Genomic DNA, 25,071 nt, shown 5'->3' on the forward strand with positions numbered 1-25,071 from the left:
CCCTGCTCAGTCCCTTGCTTCTGGTGTGGCAGGACTAGAAATATTAGGGAGACACCGGACCATGCCATTGCTGAGGGGTGATGGGGAAGAGTGCTTTGCATTGCTTGAAGGGATGAAATATTACTAGGGAGTAACATTGTTGAGTGCAGAGGAAGTTGGGATATGTGCATTCTGGCTGGCAGCTAAGTCGTACACACACAACATGAGGGATAGGAGTTGGGACTTTCATCTCCAAAACCAAAGCCCCCTGTCAACTGAAATAAGAATTTCTCCTCTAACTGCTGGTAATGCCTCAAACAGTTATGCAAAATTCCCTGTAATCTCAATCAAACTCGTATCCCCAGCAGTCTGTTAATTACACTGAAAACGTCCTCCATTTGGTCATCTAAAATTGTTCAATGCATTCCGTGATACATTTGATAACTGAGGATGGAACTGTTCTAGTGGTAGCTAATGGGGTAGTTCAAACAATAGAAGATTGTATTTTAAGGTGGGAAGGTCCTGATCCCTGTGCTCCATCCTGCAGGTGTGGGATTTAGCTGATACTGTACCAGTGTTCTCTGTATATTTATATCGCCCTCTAGAACCACATCGATTCTGTAGCCAAACTTTCAAAAGATCTCCACACCCTCAATTGGGCCAGATTTTCAAAACAACTCCACACACTGAGCTCTCTTGAAAATCTGGCCCCACATGACAAGAAAATTGGTATGTTGCACAGCTCTGATTTGCCTGGAAAAGGGTCTCCGTGAAATCAGACGTCTGAGAAGGGAAGATTCTGTGGGAGAAGGTCTTAGAGCAGGGGTTCCCAAGTTTCATTGCACTGCGACCCCGTTCTGACAACAAAAGTTACTACATGACCCCAGGAGGGGGGGGACTGAAGCCTGAGCCCACCCCATCCCTGCCTCCCTGGATGGAGGGGCCAAAGCCCCACTGACCTGGGGTGGGGGCAAAGCCAAAGCCCAAGGGCTTCAGCCCCAGGCAGGGGACCTGTAATCTCAGCCCCACTGCCCAAGGCAGAAGCCTGCAGGCTTTGGCCCAAGTCAGTAGGGCTTGGGCTTTGGCTTCGGCCTCTGGCCCCAGCAAGTCTAGCCAGCCCTGGCGACCCCATTAAAACGGGGTCGCGACCCACAGTTTGAGAACCACTGTCTTAGAGTATAGCTTCCCAAGTACATGAAAAAAATCATTTTTACACAGAGCTCCTCCATGAACTCATGTCTATCATTCTATGGGTTTGATGACTTCCTTTCCCCTTCGCTAACAGATTCCAGCATTCTGCTGACTGAATTCACTGCAGCAAGTTCACCCAAAAGCCTATTGTCTTATGCATGCAGCTTATTAATTCACAGAGAAATAACACTACATTTGAATTTGGCTTTTATGTAAGTAAAAACAAAACAAGTATAGCAATATTAAAAGAAAATATCCAGTGCAAACACCTTTTGATGTATAGTAGAGATCAGTACGGTGTTCCTTAGAATAATGTTATAATGCAGACTGCAAAAAACCCCACAGTGATTATAGGAAATGTTATCTGGATGTTGTTTACAGAAGACTCTTCAGCTATGGCACTGAATAATTTTATAGCTAACATTTCCTGTTTAATAGCAACACCTTATTATACATGAAAATCTTAAAACATAAGTATTAATAACACAATCTTTATAACACAATCTTGCATTGAGGACTGGATTTGCAAATTAATGATTAAGTGAACAAACACAAATTTTAAAAAAAGTTCATTATTTATAAAGGGCCTGATCCAACCACCAATGGGACGATTCCCAATGGGTTTGGATCAGGCCCGTATATGGAAAGTGTACTATAATTTGAATAATTGATGATAGTGTCCTACTAAATGTTGTATAGTGTATTTTGAAAAAAGTAGTGAAGTACTAATAAGGAGACCGTCCTGCAGATTTAATACCCTTGCTATTAAATCTTTGCTGAAAAAGGATACTGGGTTTTGTGTATCAGCTATGGGTGACTTAGTGAAATGCAAATCAGTGAAATTCCGCCACACTGGTTTAAAAGAGAAGACTTTAGTATTTGGATTAGCGACTATAATATAAAATCCAATCTTAAATCAAGAGATCAGCTAAACTAATTCCTACAGATCCTGCAAAACTGGGTATTTCATTGGCAGGACCCTGCTCCCATTAAAATCAATGGGAGTCTTACATCAGTGGGAGCAGGAGCCAGCCCATTATCATCACTTGCCTAGATCCTGAAAAACATACATGTTTGTTTGACTAGATGCACTGTCTGCACTGGATTTCAGCTGAACAGGATGACTCCCCGCTGTGCATGAAGTTAAATATGCGCATGTGTCTTTGCAGGATCAGGGATGCGGTGCTGGTGGCACCCAAAACCTTGCTTATGTTCATGCCTTGGTCTTTCAGACAGACAGTAGAATACACAGATACAATACTTTCCTAGGTGGAAAATACCCATTTTACAGTACCTGTTTAAAAACAAAATTCACAGTAATGAGACCCTTGAATTTTTTTCCCTGAAATAGTTAATTTTCTTCAACAATATTAAAAAAGAAAACTCCTAGAAAAACCAACACCTGCTTAGCCTGTAATACGTGTGATTTGATTGTTGCAATCCAGTGAGACCTACAGTTCTGGAGCCTTAACATTCCACCTGATCTGCCCGTTTCCTGCCCGGCAGGATATAGTACATTGAATAGCACCAAGATCTTAGTTAAGAAAGGAAAATCTTTTTTTCTGAGGATAAAGAGATTTTAATACTCCAGGACTGTGCCAGAAATCCCCACAGGCAACCTTTTCAAAAATGACCAATTAAAACCACTCTGGTGGTCTTTTAAAAATCCCAAAGAGTTCCACTATCTTCCTGCAGTAGCCATTTTTGGAGTGGAAAGGTAACTAGTGAATTGGGAAGAAGGGAGAAATCATGAATCTCTTTGAATATAATGGAAGCATCTTTAATATTAAATGATGATCCTCCCCTTTACTGTGTAAGCAAGGGCATGAATTATCCATGCAAGATGGTACAGGAGGCAAGGCAGACTTGAGGGGGAGGTGGCTACAGGTGCCTCCATTATATGTTCCTTCCCAGAGCTGCTAGACTCCTCTGTTCTTAATTTTGCATTGATAAAAGGGGGTGTGACCACATGGAATGGGGAAGAAATCAGGGCCATGCTGCTGTAGGCATCAGCATATATATGGAAAACTTTCACAGGTGCTGGGCAGTAATGACGCAAAAGACATGCTTTGTGGAGCCTACCTGTGGGTCATAGAGAACTAGTGTCAATGGATGAGTCAGTGTGCTAGCTGAGCTGCCCATGCTGCGGGAATGGGACAAGAACAATGTCATTAATTTTTAAAAATGGATTTCGTTGTAATTTTTTAACCCAAAATGCGTTGAGTTTTTGGTGTCTAGAATCATAGTTACATCCTGTGCTGCTTGTGTAAAGATCTGCTGATCCTCCTTTTGCATACTAGTTGCATCTTGGCTTTCCTATCTGTCTCTAGAGGGGGAAAAAAACTAAACACAGTTGATTTGAACTTAATACACAAAGTCTTCATTTGGCTCCAATCCATAAAGCTCAGCTAACATTTTAAATCTTGGACCCCAGTCATTTAGAAAGTCATAGTCAATATCTGAATCTGAGGATCCTGACTCCAAAGAGCTAAGAGATTCTGCAATGGACTCAGCACCTTCATAGCCATAAATGTGAAGGGTGTCATATGGCAGCAAATCCCCATCATTGTCAGCTTCATCCTTCTTCACCTCAATCATAATTGCCATTTCCCCAGTGCCAGAATTTCCATTTCCTGTTGGCTTCTGGACCTGTGCATACAGGCAGGGCCTAGTCTCCAGGTTCATGCCATTCTTGCGGACAGAGTTGAGCACAGACACATCGTAGCTGGTGGTGTCCATTTCACCACCACCTTCTTCATCGTAGGTGACAAGCTGCTCATGAATCTCTGCCACATTCTTCCTAAGTACAGTCAGCTCTTTCTTGTGCCTCTTTCTCAGAATGATTAACAATGTGATTACTGTAGAGAAAACATATCCCAGCAGTTGTAAATAAAGGCAAATATAGAGAATTAGAGTAAACCAAACTCAGTGTAGTTAAAATTGAACATAATCTGAAGTTTTTTCAGGAAAAATGCCATTACATTCTTTTTTGAATGTTATCTAAAACATTCCTAATGTAGGTCTGATGTGTTGACAAAAGGGGCCCGTTTTTGCATTCTGTCAATCTGCTTTAGTGTTGATCTCTTCATCTCCTTAGAACTTTATTTTTACAGCACCAGACTGTTAGTCCTGGAACCTGAAGTCCTGTATTCATGAACACAGAACAGACAACAGCAGTGCAAGCTTTCCCTATGCTGCCCTGCAAATATGCCTGAGCCCTGCCCTGGAGGGTATATCTCTAGCAGAGAGACCATAGTTCATCCTCCATAATCAGTTGGCGTTTTACCTCTTTTTTTTTTTTTGCTGAGGCTGACTTATGGGTGTGGCGTCGTGATGTGGACACTTGTCCACTAGGAACTGAGTTTGGACCATCCAATCATTTAACATCTAAGCTATCAAACAATACCCACTTTCACCCTTACCAGTCCATGTTAAACTCAAACTGATGACCTAAAGGTGAACAGCTCCATCACCCAGCCAATCCCCACATGTCAGCCAGTTCATGTTAAGCGCTATATTAATATTTTTTTAACATTATGCATTCTTATGCCACCCAAGTTACAATCCTGGATACCAGCTTTCCATTCACAATACTGCAATATCCATACATCAAGTACAGCAGCTATTGTTGCACCATTAATGGGTTATGCAATATCATTTCTATTGGTGTCTTATTGCATTGTTACATGTTGTGCCCATATGAATTCAGCCTTTTGAGATAGGGGCCCTGTTATTTCTCTGGCTCAGATTCATGTACAGTTACATTATGCCTAATGGTGCTAAATAATATTAATGGTGAAATTACAACTGCTCCTTAGTTACAGTAAGACAACTATTCTAATAGGCCAAAAAGAAAGTAAATGCAAGAGTTTACTGAATGTGACTGACTCTCTTTAAAATGTTCTTCTTGATCCTGGAAAAGCACACAACTTCAGGTACTTCAATTAGAAAGAACATGTCAAGAGCAGAGTATGCTTGAAATATCAGATATTTACCAAGGATTGTGAGGATGCAGATAAAAATTGCCACCAACGCCTGAATGCTAACTCCAACTTGCTTAGCTGCTTCTTCGCAAAAAGTGAATTCTCCTTTCTCATCACACTTGCAGACACTGATGGAAAGTGTGTTTGTGCTGCTTAGCTCAGGTGTGCCACTGTCTGAGATGATGACAGGTAGGTAGTGGATTTTTGCCCGCTCACGGTTAAACTGTCCATATTTGACGGTGACATTAGCTGTGTTCTCTGGAAAAGGTAATGACATCTAATTAAGTGATAATGTCAGCCTCCTGACTTTCTTTATAGATTACAAATCATCTGGCACAATCCCTGAGGCTAACTGAGCCTTTAAGGAACCCCGCAAATAGTTGGGTGGGCATGAACAACTCTTAAGGTTTTTTCAGCAGATAAACTTGTTTATAAATAACAATAGCCCACTTGGACCCATCACAGATTATCTCTAGTTTTCACCTCATGTTTCCTGGTGCCTCTTTTGCTATATGCTGAAATCTACTGAGGGGATACACTACCGTGATTGTCAACCAATGTGAAGTTGCTATCTTCTGTGGTCAGGGAATATTTGAAGTTAACGCCAGGCAACATTTCATCCTTGTCAGTAGCTGAAATCCTGATTATTACCTATAAAGATTCCAAAGTTCATAAATTTCAGGTATGCAGTGAACACAGTGGTAAAAACACTCATTATGTAATGCAATAGCTTGTGCTGGGCCTTTCATGGACCATCTGCAGTAAGAGTTTGTGTGAAGCTGCATCACTCCAGAGGGGCCCCCAGAGAGGCGCAGTGCCTCCTGGGGCCTCCTATCCTTTGCAGTGCAATAGGAGTAATTTGATTATAGCCCTCTTCAAAGGGCTGCTTCCTTCCCCCGTTGCATGACTAGTCGGATCCACTGGCTGGTGTGGAGGGAGAGTCAGAAAGATGGGTTTGCCTATTCCCTGCTTATGTACTTTTTATGGAGAGAAACTGGTGCAGAGCCTCTATGCTCCCCCCACAGTAGCATGTGCTAAAAGCCAGGTAGCGTCAATCCTGCCACACACAAAGGAAAGGGATTCTCTCTCCTACTCTGCGGTGTGGCTGTGTTATGGCTTGAAATTAACCATAAAGAGAAAAAACTAATGTTCATTTAAATATCTTTAGGTGGAGTTTTTCTGAAGTGCCTAATGGATTTAGAGCACTAATAACAGTGAATGTCTAAGACTTCTGCTCCTAAATTCCTTGCTTGCTTTTGAAAATCTCCCCCAAATACCGAAAACACACAATACAGCTACTGCATGTATGGCAGATGAATAATCTATATGACATCAATAAATGATATACCAAAAGTATTTCAAAATCAAGTTAAAGATCAAATACTACCCCTGGGTCTGTACACACAGCTCCCATCAAATGGTAGAATCTGGCTCAAAGACTGTAAATTAATGAATATAAATAAAAAAAACTTAATGTAAAAGCTGCAGCTGAGGAACCCATGACACCTAAAAAATACCAACTCTATTTGTTGGCACACAAACTGGGCGCTGACGAAATTTGCAATCTTAATATTTACTCATGTTTTCACCTGCCTATGTTACATAGCTCAGGTTTTGCATGTATGAATATTAGGTAGATGAAAATGAATTGCTGGTAATAACTGCCACCTTGTAGGGTTAACTGAACTGGAATGGCTAATGTGCATGCATACTGCTGACCTTCTGCTCGATGGGAGGGAGAGGGATGGTGGGGGTGTGTGTGTGTGTGTGTGTGAAGTGATAGGTCTGTATTATAGCAGCGAAAAGTCCTGAGTGCTGACAGCTCGGAAATCAATGCAGTCATGGAGTAGCCACTGGAAGCACATGCAGATCAGTATTTAGGATTAGCAAACAGGATAACTCTTATCAAAAGAGTTGTGGTTTAACTTGTGTTTTGAAGGTATATGGTTAAGTATAAATGGAAACAACCCTCTCATGAATTACCTACCTTTCCCGGTGCAGCATTTTCACACACTTTGGGCTCATAAGGATAAGCAAATTCTGGAGCATTGTCATTTTGATCAAGAACCTGGATATAAACTTGTGTATGTGATTCTATGTCAGACAGTCTATCTGAAATGATAAACATAAAATAATGGATGATTTATCATTCAGTTGTCTGCAGACTGAGCCCCATACAGAACACTTGTCCTGTGCTTTGCATCATTCATGGAACTTCATAATGAGCAAGAATAGTACAGTATATCACACTTTGATGAATTTATACTCATTCTACTTATTAGATGTGAATTTAGGCCCAGATTTGTTCCTACACAAAGATCCTACACAGGGTTGAATGGGATGAGGGGGAGCTGGTTACGGCTCCCTGATTTACTGTGCTGGACTCTGTGTAGGTTATAACAACCTAGGGGCTGCTCTAAACCATGCCAGCTGTCTATAACCCGAAAGGAATGTATGCCAGTTGAAGATTGCCAAAGTGTAACAAGGAGGCTATCCCTCCTTCCCACTTGCTCCTTGGCTCTTATGGCAGGACTTAAATGTTGAAGGGTTTGGCCTGGGAAGTGGTTAAATGGCTCTACATATGGATGTGAGGGGAATTTTGCTCTCTTTGTACTGTGGGAGTATAATCAGGCAAGATGCTTTTTCTATGACTTATGTTAGAGATCCAGGCATAAAGGTTAGTGGTTTCAAGGGATTCATTGCATTTGTACTGAAGGTTACACTTGCTGGGGCCCAGGACTGAAGCCAAAGCCTAAGCCCCACCGCCCGGGGCTGAAGCTGAAGCTCCAGGGCTTCAACCCTGGGCAGCGGGGCTCAAACTTCAGCCATGGGTGGCAGGGCTCAGGTTACAGGACCCCTGCCTGGGCTGAAGCTCTTGGGCTTTGACTTTGCACCCCCCACCCGGGGCAGCGGGGATGGGGCTTTAGCGTTGGTCCCTCCAGCTGGGGTGGAGGGGCTTGGGCAGACTCGGGCTTTGGTCCTCCCTCCTGGGGTCATGTAATAATTTTTATTGTCAGAAGGGGGTCGCAGTGCAATGATGTTTGAGAACCCTTGACTAGCTTAAAGAAACAAGGTATATTCTGGTTAATGAGCTGAGTGAATTTGCATATTAATAATAGGCCAGATTCTGAAAAAAGCATACTCCGCTCACTTGCTGAAGTACACATTTGTCGGATTTGAACATTTGCAATGCAAAATCATTCTAAAGCAAACATAGCCACTTTGATCAAAGGGGTGCATTAGCTTGTGTCAAATATTGACAGGTTTTTTTTTGTTTGGCTTTTTTTTCCTCTTTTAAACAATGATCATTCAGAAGAAATATACTGATTTCCCCCCCTCCCGCCAATGAAACAGGTTTCTAGTTGACACTTACTGTCTGCCATGATTTCTTGGGCTGCCACGGTTAGGTTATGCCAGGCACTGGCTTCTCTGTCCAGAGGTTTTGAGATGAAGATATCTCCACTATTGGATACTTTGACATAGTCCCCACTAGGGCTGGATCTTCGGAGGGTATATCTGTGTTTTATTTAAAAAGGATAATCCTCAACAAAACAGGAATAGTAACAGTGTGTAGCATTTCAGTGATTCATAGCAGAAGGTCTGGAAGTTGTTCAAAATTGTATGATAAACTGCAGATCTGATCATTTGCATTTACCATGCGCTTTGCTAACCATTCTCCTCTCGGACTAACATTTTAAACAGCTTCAAACACGTGGCAGAGAAATATTTTCTTCTCTTCCAGCCCTCCTCACCAGAAAGAATTTCCCCCCAAAATTACCTGGGCCAGAATAGAGTAATTAGCCCAATATATCTTATGTCAGCTAGAAAATTTTCCCAAATTTGTTATGTAGATTTATTTATTTATTACTCCTTTGCTGATTTTAAATTAGTTCACTTTGTTTTAATTTTGGAAACTATACATGCCAAGGCAGTAGTTGCAATATAAAAAATTGCAACAATAATTGTACAAAAACATAAAGTAAGACCTACAGAATTGTGCAGTTTCACTTGTCTGCTAATCTGCATAGGCATAATGCGCATGTGCTATCATAGTGACTGTATGTGGTAATTGCATGTGCAGGTGCCCAGGCACTTAACTTTTGTGCAGTTATTGCGTGTGTGTGTCTGCACATGCAGATTATGCATTTTTGCATACACAGTTCTGAAAGTTTGGCCAACTTTCTTTATATCTTTAAAATGTTGAGAATTTAACAATGTCGTTTGCTGGGAACTGATGTAGTATCCAGCATTATTTACCTAATTTTCCGTTTTGCTGCATCAGGATCTACTGCCAAAACTGTGCCAAGTGGGTTTTTTGGGAGGTAGTTTTCTTTTATTTTATAAACATAGGATGGCTGAGAGAAGATGGGAGGCTCGTCAACATCAAGAATTTCAATGGTAATGGCTGCAATGCTCTTTGGCCCACCAGACTTGAAGAAACGCATATTAACTGTTGGATCAGTTGCTTCAATGTCAAACTTGTACTCTTTTATTTTTTCATAGTCCAATGGCTAAATGAAAAGAGAAACATTCTCAGTCAGTAATAAAAATGCTATATATGCAAACTAAAGCACCGTACTGCAATGTGTGATTTGGAAATGCTAGTATGTTGTAACGGAACTAGATTATCAGGGAATCATTTATTCAGTGAATTTCTCCCATTTTATGTGCATTTATTACTTGAGCAGCTTATGACTTTTTTCACAAATCTAGTCTTTATTCAAAATTCAGCACATAATTCTCAGTCTGTACTTTTATGTTTACAGTTCTGTGGCTACAAGCTTCAGTCAGAGCCAGCTATCTCTGACCGTAGGCAGGATAGGTAGTCTAGGGTGATCTGAGCTAGCTCCTTTCTTGAAAGGTGAGGCTGAAATCCACAGCTCTGCCCTTCCCAACTACATTTCTCCACATTCATTGAAGGCAGGAGATGGGGCTTTCTTGCCTGAGAGCCAAGACCCTTAACTGTAAACTACAGCCAGCAATCCAGCTAATAGTAAACAAACTATACCAGATTCTTATTTCATGGTAGAGGTCTGTTGGTGCCCTACCTACCAAAGAGAGGCTGGCCATGATAGGCCTCTCAGCCAAACTTGCTCACTGTGTGCAGAGTAGATTGCAGCGTTCGTGCTACGTGTGAGAGCAATTGAACTCAGGAGAGATTTGGACATTTTGCCACGAGTTTGGAGTGGTGCAATATTATCAGTGCTTTAATGTAGCCAGAAATGCCTGGAAGTAGGCATGTCCAAGAGAAAACAATTTAATCTACAATGAAATAAGAATCTGGTATAGTGTTTTTTTTTTTGGGGGGGGGGGGAGGGGGAGAGTCTGTGTGGGAGGGGGGGCGGGCAGAATTGCTTTTCTGAATCCTATTAGCACCATAACTTCAAGTGCTGTCTTGTTTGCTTTTTTTAAAAGCTGCATATTTAGGGCAGTAAGAATGCTGCAAATTTCATCTCATGCCTTGCTGTAACTTGAACTCACTAAGGCTATAAAGTGTGTATATTCAGGATTCCTACTGCAAAGCTGCTTCAGTCTGGAGGGACAGTTGAGAACCATACTGATAGTTGGAGTGATTACACATGGGCCTAAATCAAAAAAGCTTGGAGCTGACCTAAACGTTGGAGAGAGATTTCACAGCCTGCACAGGATTCAAGAAAATAAAACAACATCTCCAAACAGCTGTGAATGTTGAGATGCTCATAATCTCCGAGTTGGTATTCTGTCCGAAGCATTCAAAAGCCATGTAACAAGTCATCAGAATCATGAGATTTTTGAGAAGTAAAAAAATGTGGGTATATTTCTTTGTCTTCTCATTTTGTTTTTAGGGTTCACATTTTCTTTTTTTCCCTTCAACCATAAGTGCTAGAAACCTATTTTTTTTTTTTTTAATGAAATCTGAGATTCTCCTGCAATCACATTACTGTAAGACCTGGGGCTTTAAGAAAAACACCAACCATCCCTAATTTTGAAGGTTGAGTCCATCTCCACCTTGTAGATAGCGTAGGTGTAGACAGCAGTGTTTGAGATACCCAGTATTCCTCATATAATACACTAATCTGAAACATGCTAATTAAATAGTGATAAAGGTGTTAAACTTATGACTGGACATAGTGGCAGAGACAATGGCCTTGAAACTGTTACAAAAGCATTGACGTTTTGCCTTAGAGGACAGTGCAAACTTATCTCTGAGACAAAAACATGGGGACAAATTCATTCTTCTGGAAACTCCACCGATTCCAGTGAAATTGCACCATGGATGACTCTTGTCCATTATGTACTTCAAACAATGAACTGACCCTTTAAGTAGTTCAAGTCCCGGCTCCCCTTTTCCCCCACCCCCACCTTCTTCCAGATCATGTGCTTGAGCAGGTGAGGAAGAGTCATGCCTGCTTTGTAATATAAGCAGCAGCATTTTCCCCGCAGTGGGAGAGGCCTGCAGGGAGGAGGAGATGCTTAGAGACCTGGGGAAGAGCAGCAGTTTGGTGGAGGTGTGCTGGGAACTGCGGTACTAGCGGCTGTGCCTTTAAGGGCTGAGCTTCCCAGATAGCATTTGGGTGGGGCATTGTGAAGCTCTTGTTAAGCTCAGCCAATTAGAAACAGACTCAGAATAAATCACAATAAATCTTGCAAGCACTCGCCACTTTCAGCACTGTGGGATCACCGAACACCACAGAAAGAGGCCGTGGAGGAGGCCTAGTGACAAGGCCAATGTTACCAGCTCTTATGATTTTTACGAAGTCTTTGTGTTTAAGACCCTGATGCTGGAATAGAGGGATCTGAGAATCTTAGCTTCATTTAAAAAAAAAAAAAAATTTTCTAGTCCTGTTGACGACAAAGAAAAGCTTGAAAACATGAAGTGTATATATAGTCAAACAGCTCAGGAACCAGGAAGCACATATAAAAACAGAACCGAATTTATAATGTAAAGTAGTATCATGATTTTTGGGGGGGCGGAGTCATGATTTTTGAATTCTTGGGGTTGGTAGTGCTGAAGCTAATGATGAAATGTCCCTGATACCAGTGACGCAGGTTTGGGAGCTTGAGGGCAGGGTTTTGGGGAAGGCCCAGGCTCGTGGAGCCCCTACCACAGTACTTGGAGGTAGTGTGGAAACCCTCCTGTTTGCAGGGGAAAGGGTGGGTAAGGCAGTGAAGACTCAGGGAGGACAAAGTGCTGTAAAACCTTAGAGAAGGGAGAGGAAAAGAGATTAACTAGAAGAGTTTGAATTTTTCACTTCATTTGGACTTTGACCCCAGAAGGGGATCCGGAAAGTCAAAGCATTAAAATTACTGGCCCACCAAGCTATCCAAATACCTAAGGACAGGGGAAACTAAGACACGAAGCTGAGGGGAATCTGAGGTGTGCAATCTGGCATCTGATCAGGTAAGTCTCCATTATACACTGTGTGGGAAAATGAGTTTTTTATCCTACTAATAATACCGAATCAATGCACTTAATATGTATGTTACCTTGAAACTAAAAAAAAAAAAAAAAAAAAAAAAAAAATTGGATTTTTCTGTTCCATATTGTTTTTAGAGTATAGGTTGCCTAGATATCAATTGTCAACACAACAAACAACACATTTTTCTTTTGTCACTAGGAATTGTACCTTCTTTGGCTTAATTATTCCTTCGTTGGTGAATGCATTTGGTATAATTTCAAAGGTATCTCTATAGTGTCCTCTGACAAAATTATACTTCGTGTTTCTGTTTTGTGGCTCATCAATGTCTTCTACTTTCAATCTGCCGACTTCACTTCCTACTCTAATGTTTTCAGGGACTTTAAAGTGGAACGATTCTGTTTTAAAACAAAAAATAAATAAATAAATTAAAAAACCACAGCCCCCTAAACACCACACATTCAAGTGAGAATTCTGTTAATCAATTGTTCATCTCAATTTATTTTTGGTAACAAGAACATAATTTCACAGAGAATACTGAGATTATTTGTCCCTGCAGACAAAGTAAGTTTTTAATTTTAAAAACTGCATTGATGCTCAAAAATGTCAAGGTGCAGTACAGAATGAACAAGATACCACTGAATGGATTTATTCTGCCCAGGATGTGCATCACAGCTTAATTGCAAAATTCAGGGCCTTTAATCAAACTTATGCATACAGTGCTGGTGGGGGGGGGGGGGGGAAATGAGGAATCGGGAAGGGAGGAAGTTCTGTTCAATTCAAGAGATATTTTAGCAATTTTTATAAAGAAATAAATCTTGATTGAATAAACTCTGATGAAACCATTTGTTTTAATCATACCTGTTCGTGCCTTTCAAACAAAAAATCACTCTCACAACTTACGCTGTTTAAATGTTGGGAAGTTGTCATTGATGTCAGATAAAGTAATGATGACTGTAGCAGTGCTTGAATCCCCACCGTGAAGCCCTGGAGAATCTTTTGCTTTAACAACAATTTCGTATGTAGACTGAGTCTCTCTGTCTAAATCAGCTGTGGCTGTAGAAATCACTCCTTTAAAAAACACACATTAAAAAGGATCAGTTTGTGATGTTACGCCCCATATTCCTCATAGAAGTATTGTTATGAGATGAATATGGCCAGGGCTGCCCCCAGGGAGAGGGGTGTGTGTGTGTGTGTGTGTGTGTGTGGGGGGGGGGGGGCGGGGGAACAGGGGGCAGGCCCCAGGCCTCTGCGGAGGGTGGGGCTGTCTTGGTGGGGTAGGGGGGAACCACTCACCGGCGGTGTGGCTGGGGCTTGGTCACTGCACTTCCCGCTGCCGGTGAGTGCAGGCCCAGCCTTACTGCAGTCCTCAGGGGAGTGGGGCTGGGGCTGGGGCAGAGCAGGGACACAGAGCAGGGAAGGAAGAGGCAGGGCTGGGGCGGGGCGGAAAAAGCTGGAGCAGCACACAGCTGCGCAGGGCACCAGGAAATGTGGTGCCCCAAATTTCCTGGTGCCCTACGCAGCTGCCTACTTTGCATATGGGTAAGGACGGCCCTGAATATGGCACAACTAAGAGATGTTTTATGCAAGATGGGTCATGTGGGGTTTATTGGAAAGGTTATGACTTACTGAATGTGATTATCCAGTTTGTATGCATGTATCATTTCTGTGTCTGAAGTTAGAAATATTGACTATGTAATAATTACAACTGTGTTTTCACCCGGGGAGCGCCCACCAGACAGTATGCAAACAGCCTGGATGGGCCATTAGGAAGGACAATGAGACTTTGAAGATGCTAATCTAGCCTGTTTCCTGGGAGGCTGCTTTAACGCTGCAGGGTCAGGTGATTGTCACCTGGTACTGGACATCATTTTGGACTTCTGGTATTTTTCCACTAGAAGAGGTGGGGGGTCAAACTAGGAAACAAAGGATTCCTGTGATGTGTAAGCCCTATTTAAGGCTGGGGAATGAGTTAATCTTGGCTCTTCTCCACTGCCTCTCTCCCCAAGAAGGAAGACTGCTGAAAACACCTGAAGAAACAAAGGAACTAAGCTGCGAGGGTGGGTGGGACAGCAGCTGAGCCCAGGTGAGAAAGGTCAGCCTGTGAAGGGTATATGAGGAGATTTAAGCTGAAAGCAGTGCAGTTTACCTTCAAGAAACTCTACAACCTGCATAAAACAACATTTAGTGTGAGAAATTACTATTTGTAGTTAATTTCTTTAATGCATTAAGCCTAGTTGGCACATTTGTTTTATTTGCTCAGTAATCTGCTTTAATGTTTTCTATCCCTGATAATCACTTAAAATCTACCTTTTTGAAGTTGTTAAACTTTTATCTTTTGTTTATTCTAAAACCTGGTTTGTGTGATTCATAACTAGGGGATGGGGGAGAACGAATTTCATGAGCTTACGCTGTATAGATCTCCATACAGTGGAAGACCATATAATTTTGGGTTTATACTCCAGAAGGTGTGTGCACCGGAGTGCTGGGCAATTCCCCGAACTGAGTCTTTCCACACACTGCTGATTGCAGATTCTGTGTGGTTCTACAGCTGGGTGTGTCCCGACTGGGGTGTGTGTGCGCGCGTGCGCAGCGGGACAGGGTGAGGGAGCCTTGGCTGGTGGGCTCACTGGGACCCCAATATATCAGGTGGCCGAAGTGGGGGGTCCAACCTGTCACATTTATTCTAGCATTTTTCACTTCTTGGCAATCTTCTGTTAGATGTCCCCCTGTGTACTTCTGCTGTTGGCTTTAAGTAGCATTTTGGCTATTGCTTCTAATGCTGTGGTTAGAAATCTGGTTTCTAGATGATGGGATGTTTTGTATATCTCCATGCACTATTTTGCATTTTTGAATATTTTGATTACAAAGCCACAAACACTGGCTAAATAGTATTCTCCTATTATAGATATCCTTTGTAGAGGTACTGCAGCTGGAAAAAGTAATGGATCCTTGCACAGTGTACTGCTGGGAATAATGTTACTGGTTTAAACATGTACATCTAATAGCCGTGTTTATTGTATGATGAATGAATTAGGAAACAAATGGTCAGGTATTTGGGAGTAAGGGTAAAGCCCTTTAAAGTGTGTACATGTACTCTGTAGAAGCAGTATTTTATGTACATCTGGATATAATCAGGCTCATGCGCTGCCCCCTATTTCTACTTAGCATGGGAATAATCTGAGGTGTGGCTGGACACAGAGAACATTGGCAGATCAAGCACATTAACGTGTAACAATAGCTTCACAAAGGTCCTAGAGGGCTTGCAGAGCAAGGTCTCCATGAACTTTTTGGAAAAGTCAAGTACAGTGCTATGTTGCATGTGTGTACATCCAGCCAAACTATGGTGCCAGGGCTTTGTACGTGAATGCATCTAATGTAACAATGGAAGTCATATGGCATTCAACAAATGATGCAGCCTTTTTCTTTAGTGGAGATCAGTTGACTGTGGGTGGTGAAAAAATGAGTGCTGTGCGCTATCTCAAAGGGTGTCTGGAAAAGCTGTCAGACTTCCTTTTCAATTAATCTATAGACACAACCTCAGCTTGAAGCTGCTATTTATATGCATAAACATTCTGGGAAATGGTAAAATTCATTTACATATTTCAAATAATGTATTTCTGTAGGTTGAATATTTATAGGAACCCTCCTGCTGTACTATATCATCAAAAAGGTGACCATTGCACTTATTGGAAAAATTAGTGAATCTATGCCTTGTTATTGGTATGAAGACGGTGGGAGATAACTCTCTGCCCCCATATAGCAAACAGCATGATGGTAGACCTAAAATAGAGGTAAACACAGCATTTATAAAAGTTAACTACAATCCTGAGTGGTTTTACAAATCTCCAGTAAGGCAGACAATGACTAACTCAATTGAGCGCTTAAGGGCCAAATCAACTGCTGGAAGTCTACCTGTTATCCCCCCAGTGAGATGCATAAACTGGATTAGTTAGGTTCAGGGGTCCCAGGACAAAGACACTTGGACACAGATAAAAGGATTACCTCTCTATGAGCTCTTCAGGGGGAGACAATGAAAGTCAGACTGAGATGGGGGCAGAGGCTGGAGAGGTGCAGACTCTTGTCCTGGGACAAACTTGCACATTTAGGCAAGTAAAGATTTACGGGAGATAACAAAAGCCTATATGCATACTGTGTTAACCTTTTCCCTCTCTGTTATGTTCCTATGGATACATTATTAATACTTTTGTTTTGAAGAGGCTGTTCTCTGTCACTGCATTTACCAGCTGGTCACAGCTGCCAAAGGGAAATCTGTAGCAGAAGACTCCTGGGTGGCGAACAGGGATACTGTGACATGAGGACCCCGTCTAAAAATGGGGTTATTTGTGGGATTCCACCCTGAGAGAAATACAGGCATGAGCCTGTCAGTTAGTGGTGCCCATGGAGAGATTGAATGAAGGGTCTAGGATACAGCCACCCCTTGCCCTATAACAGGTTTAAGAATTTCAGTGATGTACAGTGTTTCTGTGCTATCTTGTTCTTATTCCTGGTCAGTGGCTCACTCAGAACAGAAGTTGTTGGCTAAATTCAGCTCAATTCAGCCTTGAGCTATTGTGCCTTCGCTGTACCTGCCTTCACCAGGGGGAAATGCACCCCTTTACCTTCCCCCTACAGCAGTTAGCACACATGTCTTTTGGTTTTTCAGTTCACTTTTACATTCCTAAATAATACAGACATTGGCACTTTGTCACTGTACCAGAACAAAACCTCTCTGTAAATGCATACATTCTTGCTGATAACTAAACTTCCAACTCCTCCTTCTCCCGCTCGGCTAGAATGATAAAGGCTTAAACGTGTGACATTTTGTAATGTATATGGTAAAAGTCGAAAAATGTGTGTCATGCCTACCAGATTCATCAACTGTGAAATAGCGCTCTCCTTGAATAACTTGGTATATAACTGTGGCATGACCTGCAACTGTTGGGTCATCAGCATCCACTGCTGTCACTTTGGTGACTGAAGTTCCTAGAGAAGGAATTATCAAATGATACATTTTACTAAAAATCCCCTCTGTTAAACAGAAGCATAAGGAGAAATGAGTAGTCAAAGAACTTACCTACTGGTGACATTTCTGGGACAGAACCATTGAATGCTTTTTGTACAAACACAGGAACATTATCATTAACATCGTAGACTTTGATGATAAATGTGGATGGTGGCTCCAGTGCCTTGTTGGTTGTTCTGTCAATACAGTGAGCTGTCAGATTATACTCTGATTTCTTTTCTCGGTCCAGCCTCTCAAATGCATACACATCTCCAGTGTCTTCACGGACTTTAAAGATGCTGTTGGCATATTCCCCCTCAAGAACATACATAGCATTCTTCTTCCTTGCACTTGATGTGATCTAGAAAGCATATTTGAGAGAGTTAAAAGTGAGTTTTAAAATCTGAAAACAGAACACTTTCAGCCTGGAGATGGACATAATATTCACACAAATAAATTCAGCAACTAGCTAAAGCCATTACTTTAGTTCATCTATAAATAATTTGCAATTGCTGGTTTGCACAAATCAAGTATAAATTAGGGAATTCCTGCCTCATTTTCCCCTTTGAAGGATGGGCAGTTATCCAATTTGCAATCAGAAAGGCGAGATTTATATACGCCCAGAAGTGCACCACCAAACTTTACAGTTGGGTTTTTGAGGCCATTTGATGCCTATATCGCTTTTCCACTATCACCTCTTCCTAGCTACTCTTTTTATAAGTTCAATCCAGCTATTAGCAATCTACATTGTCCCACTAAAAATGGCCTGAATTTTCAGACCTAAATGCGGAGACTGGAAATGCTCATCAGTTTTGTTTTTCCAATAATGTTGTCTTATCCCAAGTCTTTCAAAAGTGACTAATGACTTTCTGATTTCCAGAAAGTGCCCAGCACCCACCTTCTGAAAGTTTGGCCCTCTTTTTAATAAGGTTTCCTAAGCTATCATCCGAAATCACTAGTTAATTTTGAAGATCTAGGCTTAAGTTTCTTGGTTTTAATGCCATTTTTGTAACCTTACCCAAATGTTGAACCAGAGCAAGTATGTGACATTTCAACTGAAAAAATAAATGGACTTGATGATGCAGTTGAGGATTTTTATAATTTCTGTAATGGAAATATTATGCAAACACTCAACTTCGGATTGCTATGATCATTAGGCACGTGTTCCACTTATCACAGATTTTGGATCATGGGGTCAAATCTTGACCCCAGTGAATTCAATAGCAAAACGCCCAACTGGGTCAGGATTTCACCCCTGGAATCCAGGGCCCCTTGGAGTGGTGGATCATCTGTCACACCCGGGTATTAATAATGTATTATTATTTTTTCTACTGCTATTTGAGTTATAGTAGTAACCTCAATGTGCTAGGCGCTTTCAAAGCATGTAATAAGACTTAGTAGTTTACAATTTAAGAAGATGAATAACATAAGAAGGATGGAGGAAAAGGGGAAAAAATATATGATCAACTTTTTAAAAATAATTGAATCCACTCCCCCCTACTGGTTCTGTGCATTATTATTAATCTGGAGGTAACTTTATGATTTTTCTATTTCCACATTTTATCTCCCAATTCCTGACAGAAGATTTAAACCACTTAAAATAACACTTATTGTACAATGATATATGTACTCGATATATTAGCACTCTGATTCCATTTATTGCAGTTGGATACTCGCTGGCAGTCCTTATAATTAACCAAGAATTTCCAGTCCTACATCTCTGATATTATCGGAGGTTGCATTTGCTTTTGTGTTTAGCATTTCTGCTTTAGCTTGCTGATGGTCAGGCTATTGCTGTTTTAAACAGTTTTTTTGTTTACACCTTCCCTTTTTGTAGTATGTCATGGAATTCTTCCTTTAGTCCCCATTTTATGTCACGTTTTTTGTGGCTCCCTGATCCTGTGGCTGCTGAGGGGTGACTTAGAACTCCTAAGATGCAATTTAGGGCAGCTTGAACTCTGCTGGCTCACAGTGACTCCAGAGGTCATTCTGGCAGCCAAGGCTTCTCAGGTTGTTGCGATGCCCCAGCACATCCCCTGCACCAGGAACCATACTGATGTGACCCAGAGCCTTTACACCGGCTCTGCACCATTCATATATTTCCTTAGTGAAGAGAGATGCTTATGATGGCTTTAAAACTATTCCGATTTAAAAAAAACAACCCTTCAATAAGTAGATTCTATGCAGGTATTTGTATATTTCAACACGTTCCTTCAAAGTTAATTTTGTGATTGAGTTTGTGGGAAGAAAGTTCTCTTCATTGAAGGGCTTCCTAACTTCATAAAGTGGTCTTAAGCCTAGGTGCTCTGATTTTGATATGAAAGTCTAGCTAAAGAGGGAGAGAGATTGTAAATTTTGGTGGGTTTAATACTTTTCATTAGCTCTTACTTTTCTCACTGGTAGAATCTGCCCAGATAGATCATGGTCCGATTAGTGGAAAAAGCTTATTAGATTGGCTAGTTCATCCCCACAGGGAGTCGTGCCAGATTGTTCCCTACAGCAGTCTTCTTTTAAATGTGTCAGAAAAATTAGGCTTCCTTCATGTTGTTGTGGGTGTTGTCTAGCTCCCAAGCAGATGCCTGAATATTATTTCTTCATGGGATAAGTGCTTCTCCACTGATGTTTTTTGCTTTGGATCAGCCCTTTCCCCTTGCAATGCTCCAAGGAAGTGCCCTCTCTTGATATGTTTTCAGGTGACTGATAAGACAGTCTCACAGGATTTTGGCTAGCATCCCATTACTGTGTCCATTCCTACTCTAACTGAGCTACAAAGAATAGAAGATTCTCTGCTTTACAGTATGAATTCTTTTCTTATTATACTTGGTGATGTAAATTTTTCATTCCACTGTTGTCCTATTAGCACATGGGGGAAAAAAAACTCCCACCAATATTAAAGGTAGGAGCATACTCTTTGCCTTCTCTCTCAATCTATTTTACTGATTCAATGTAAAGCACAGGGACTTCCAGAATTGCCTTTGCTAAAATCGTGGGGATGAACCTACAGGGAAAGCATCCCAGGTCATAAAAAATAAAATCAAACTGTATGAGCATATTCCTACTGCTGTCACTCAATTTTACATGCCTGCTGCTGTGGCCTTTATTTAAAGACTTAAGTGTTCAGTCCACTGCATTGAATGCAGACTTTGGAAAAGTAATCAAAAGCATTCCACTGCTGGAAGACCACAGAGCACCATACAAAGTGAATTATTCTCTTATTTAGGACAGCACCAGGAATAGAGGTGTTCTCCTCAATCTCCTATTGAATTGGTCTGAAATGAAACAGAAATGCCCTGTGTTAGCTGAGAATACCCTATGGCCTCTTTCTGTCTCTCGCTCTCCGCCAGTAAACAGCGCTGATCCAGAAAAGTCTGTTTCATTTTACCAAGGCAGGCTGACAGATGCTGATTGTCGTACATGGGAAAAAAACGTACAGCTGCATTTATCAGAAAAGTGTCAGACTTGTTCAGATTGAAGGACTACATTTGAAGAACTTTGCCAGGGTGATGTGCAGTTAATCACAGGATTTTATGAGCAATGCCCTATAGAAAACGAGTTTGCAAGTAGGTCAAGGCTCTTTTTTTTTTTTTTTTTTTTTAACAATTAATTTTTTACTAAATTGTGATAAAACCTGAGGACTACAACATTTCCAAACACAGCCCCCCCATTTTGGTCTAATCTGAGAACTGTAGGCTTTCTTTTAAAAGAAACAGAACCAAACAAGTCAATATCATAACTGCATCTAAGGCGGTATAATCAAACCACTGAGTGCTGGTATAACTCTTCTGCCTTTTAAAGTCCATGGTAAACTTTTACATGAAGTCTAACAAGAGCAAATTTCAAGAGTGGTGGGCGATGGCCTAAAATCCCACCCTTTGCGTATACCTAAAGGGAACCTTTCAAACGATGTTCACTCTTGCAGTATATAGCATGCATGTCAGGTTTAGCTGCCAAATTTTCATGGTTCTAGTTTGATGGCTCGATGAATAAAACAAAACACAAAAATTGACAACCTGTTTGAGATTAGCCATGAACGCAGCATGCCTGGAGAATGGCTGACAGATTAGAATTGTATCCCTTTAGTATATTTAATTCATCTAGTGTTCATGAGACATTTTATATGTCATGGTGACTGATTTTTCTTATTACAGAGACTTGCAGTCAACACAGTTGTTTAATTAGAATATGCAAATTTGCCATGCACGCGGAAATAAGTTGATTGAGTGCTGATAATGACACTAGTCTAAATACAGTATAATTTAGGAAGCCTGCAGATATAAGTGGTAGGACTTAAACTCTTCTGAGACTGTTAGAAGCTGAAGATCTGGTAATGTTTTTTTGGAAAGGTAGTTTTCCTCTGGATTTGCGGTAAAGTTGTAGATCTGACCTATGACTTTGAAATTAGGACCTGTTAAAGAAATCCAGAAGGTAATAAGCAGAAAGAACTTTCTTCAGATTTGCTACAATTGTATTTTGGGCCCAATACAACACAGACTGAAATCAATGGAAAGACTCCTATTGATTTCACTGAGCTTTGAATCAGGTGCTTGGTGAGGGTAAAATCTATTAATAAACTCATTAACTTCTGAAATCTGATTTATTTACACTGACTACATCCATTCCTTAGCTATGTTGCTCTATTCATGTGTGCAGAAATAACAAATCATCAAATTAAATGAGCACACAACACAAGTTTTTGTGTTTGCATCAAATATACTCTGCGCATCTTGACTTCTGGCATAATTAAAAAAAAAAGATGTGCACAAATAAAGCATCTCATTCAAATTACTCTTCATTTTTTAATCTGCACAGATTGGTATCTACAGTTAATAATGAAATGCAGCCTCATGAATCTACAATTACACATATTAAGCATATCAGAGCTTTATTATTTTAAAAGTGAAGCACAAGTTCAGTAATGTCATATGTGATTTTTAGGGGGCAACCGTGGAGTAATTAGAATATGCACTTCTGCTGCACAATGAACAGATTAAATCTATTTTCAGTAAAACTGGATTCTCAGAATAGACCGTGTTGCTTGTTGGTGGATCAACTGTCTCAAAATGCTCTGTAGGCTAATTTGTTTCATGACTGCCACATAAATCTATCAAAGTTTCAGATTATAGGTTGTTTTAGCAGAATTGACTTCGGAGAGTCAGAGTAGAGGGTAAATAAGATTAGCATAGTTTGATACTTAAATTTAAATGAGTGATTTGTGTGCGTGTGTGAGAGACAGAATTTATTAAATAGTCTTGTAAAACTATCCCTGCTTACTGCAGGCATTTATCACTAACTCCACAATTCCCAAAGCAGGTTGTAAATTGGGTTCCTAACTCTCCCTAAATAATCAGATACTAATGTACAGTCACTGGGGGATGAGAAGTAGTAATGTGTATCTAGGGAGAGAGACTGGCATGCTAAACTACCTAATCATTTCTCTATTGTCTATAGAATTAAACAGTTTCTCTGGTAATCAAGTTTTGTCTCTGATACTGAACCACCCACAACCACTTCCTCATACTCACTTTCCCTGTAAAAGGAGAACAGCAGTCAGAATTTATGAATATTGTAACAAAAGCACAAGTTCACTTCTCAATACATTTATTTAGAACTTAGAAGCATGAGCCAGATCCTTCGCTGGAGTAAACTGATGTAGCTGCACTGAAGTTAACAGAGCTGGGCCAATTTACACCAGCAGAAGATATGGCCCTTAAAAGACAGAATTCTGGCCTGTGCTTCAGGAAGAAGATAAAATGGTAGTGTAATATGTAGTGCAACTAATTTACAATTCATCCCATTACATCTGTATGCCACCAAAATACTCCCCAGTTGCACAGATGCCCAACCAATCTATAAAATCGATTTGTATTTTACAAATCAAGTAATTTTATTTTTGTAACATTCTTCTTGGCTTATTATAAATCTTCAGATTGTTACCATTACCCCCGTCCTGTAGTTTGGGATTAAAACCACATTACAATTCTTCTTTCTTCTATCACATCTACAATGTCAAAAAGTAACGCTGTTCATCATCCTCTTGGATGGTATTAATTCACCCTAGTTAGTAACTGCTGACTGATTGTTAATACATTGTTAATTACCTTTCCAACATGATGTGGTAATGGTGAATTAATCTCTTCCATGATATGCATTTGATTCCAGATCCATTCTCTTTTAAATCGTTTATGACTGTTTGGTGAAAGAATTAGTTTTGTCTTGAAATCTTCTGTGTAAGCGGAGGCTGGAGCCAAGATCAGGGAGAAAAGGAGAATAAGCGTTTTCATCTTCTTTTGCAACCTAGAAAACATGAACAGTAGGGAATATAGAACAGAGATTTCTTAAGCAATGGTAAATTGTTGCTAGAGATGGCCAAATTCATGAAGGCTCAGAACTGGCTCTGGCTGAGCTCAACATCCAAACCTATAACCCTACAGAGCCTACCTTTGTTCACACACTAATATAGGTCACAATTAACTCCACTGAAGTTACTGGATTTACCCTAGAGTATCAGGCCAATTCATTACAGTAGAACTAAACCTGATTAAAAAAAAATAATGGAATTTCCATCAGTAGTATATATCTCGATAGCATTCATCACCACGTATTTTTGAAAGGTTTCTGCGCCCCATTTACAGCTTATATCCTGCCCTCCGTCCCCGTTTCTGTTGGCACCGAAGTTTGGCACCATCGGTCATTTTGAAGAAAAGATTATTTTCTATGTTTGAATAGGGGGTATGTTGCGTGCTTGTGCTTTGATACATTTGATTGTTTAGAGAAAAAGGTTGAAAGAATAGTGTGTGAGAGCATGAAGATTAAAAATAAGAAAGCTTTGGTAAGGTTTAGAGCAGTGGTTCCCAAACTTGTTCCGCCGCTTGTGCAGGGAAAGCTCCTGACGGGCCAGGCCGGTTTGTTTACCTGCCACATCTGCAGGTTTGGCCAACCATGGCTCCTAGTGGTCACGGTTCGTTGCTCCAAGCCAATGGGAGCCGCTGGAAGCAGCGGCCAGTATGTCCCTCTGCCCACGCTGCTTCCAGCAGCTCCCATTGGCCTGAAGCAGCGAATTGCAGCCACTGGGAGCTGCAATTCCTGAACCAATGTTATAATCTCAAGGTTTTTAAACAAGAGCCATCTCCCTCCCCCACCCATCTTTAACTGCCTTATTCTTATCTAAAAAAACCAGACCCCAAGCATTCTTCCCACCATGTAGCCCTTTTACATAGGGGCTTTAATAAAAGTTAAAACCATAAACCCTGAATAACAAACAATTTTTAAAAGTTTCCCCCTATGTTTGAGACTAAATTGGTCATTTTTTAGTAAGAACAATTTGAAGCTGCAGCAGAACCCCTGTTAGCAAAAGATTTAGTGACTGCCACATAAAAACAGCATCTGTGCGTCAGTGGATCGGAGATAAGAAGGCTGCTTCTTCCCCAGACTTTTTAACAAGTGCAAGTAAAAGTTATATTATGTCTTGTAAAGGAATGAACACTTGAAAAGACAAGCTTATATGAAGACACATCCC

The 25,071-nt window shown here is 40.8% G+C and overlaps 1 protein-coding gene and 1 long non-coding RNA gene across 9 annotated transcripts in view; one reads left to right on the forward strand and one right to left on the reverse strand.

The window, feature by feature from the left end:
- Window positions 1-25,071, forward strand: part of LOC122462524 — a 172,370-nt gene that overhangs the window by 71,323 nt on the left and 75,976 nt on the right. The gene's annotated exons all lie outside the window — the stretch shown is intronic.
- The window catches only part of CDH5 (cadherin 5), a 53,502-nt gene continuing 29,756 nt past the window's right edge, over window positions 1,326-25,071 (reverse strand). For all 6 annotated transcript variants that reach the window (XM_027821134.3, XM_027821136.3, XM_043526006.1 and 3 more), the window contains 11 exons: window positions 23,654-23,849; window positions 17,628-17,916; window positions 17,420-17,536; window positions 13,454-13,621; window positions 12,761-12,948; window positions 9,411-9,664; window positions 8,527-8,669; window positions 7,141-7,265; window positions 5,696-5,804; window positions 5,166-5,411; window positions 1,326-4,028 (listed from right to left, as the gene is read on the reverse strand). In XM_027821134.3, coding sequence (XP_027676935.1) covers window positions 3,535-4,028; window positions 5,166-5,411; window positions 5,696-5,804; window positions 7,141-7,265; window positions 8,527-8,669; window positions 9,411-9,664; window positions 12,761-12,948; window positions 13,454-13,621; window positions 17,420-17,536; window positions 17,628-17,916; window positions 23,654-23,836 — 2,316 coding nt within the window. In that variant the 5' untranslated portion in view covers window positions 23,837-23,849 and the 3' untranslated portion in view covers window positions 1,326-3,534. The remainder of the gene's footprint in view (window positions 4,029-5,165; window positions 5,412-5,695; window positions 5,805-7,140; window positions 7,266-8,526; window positions 8,670-9,410; window positions 9,665-12,760; window positions 12,949-13,453; window positions 13,622-17,419; window positions 17,537-17,627; window positions 17,917-23,653; window positions 23,850-25,071) is intronic.

Source organism: Chelonia mydas, chromosome 12 (genome assembly GCF_015237465.2).
Source record: "Chelonia mydas isolate rCheMyd1 chromosome 12, rCheMyd1.pri.v2, whole genome shotgun sequence".
Lineage (NCBI taxonomy): Eukaryota > Metazoa > Chordata > Testudines > Cheloniidae > Chelonia > Chelonia mydas.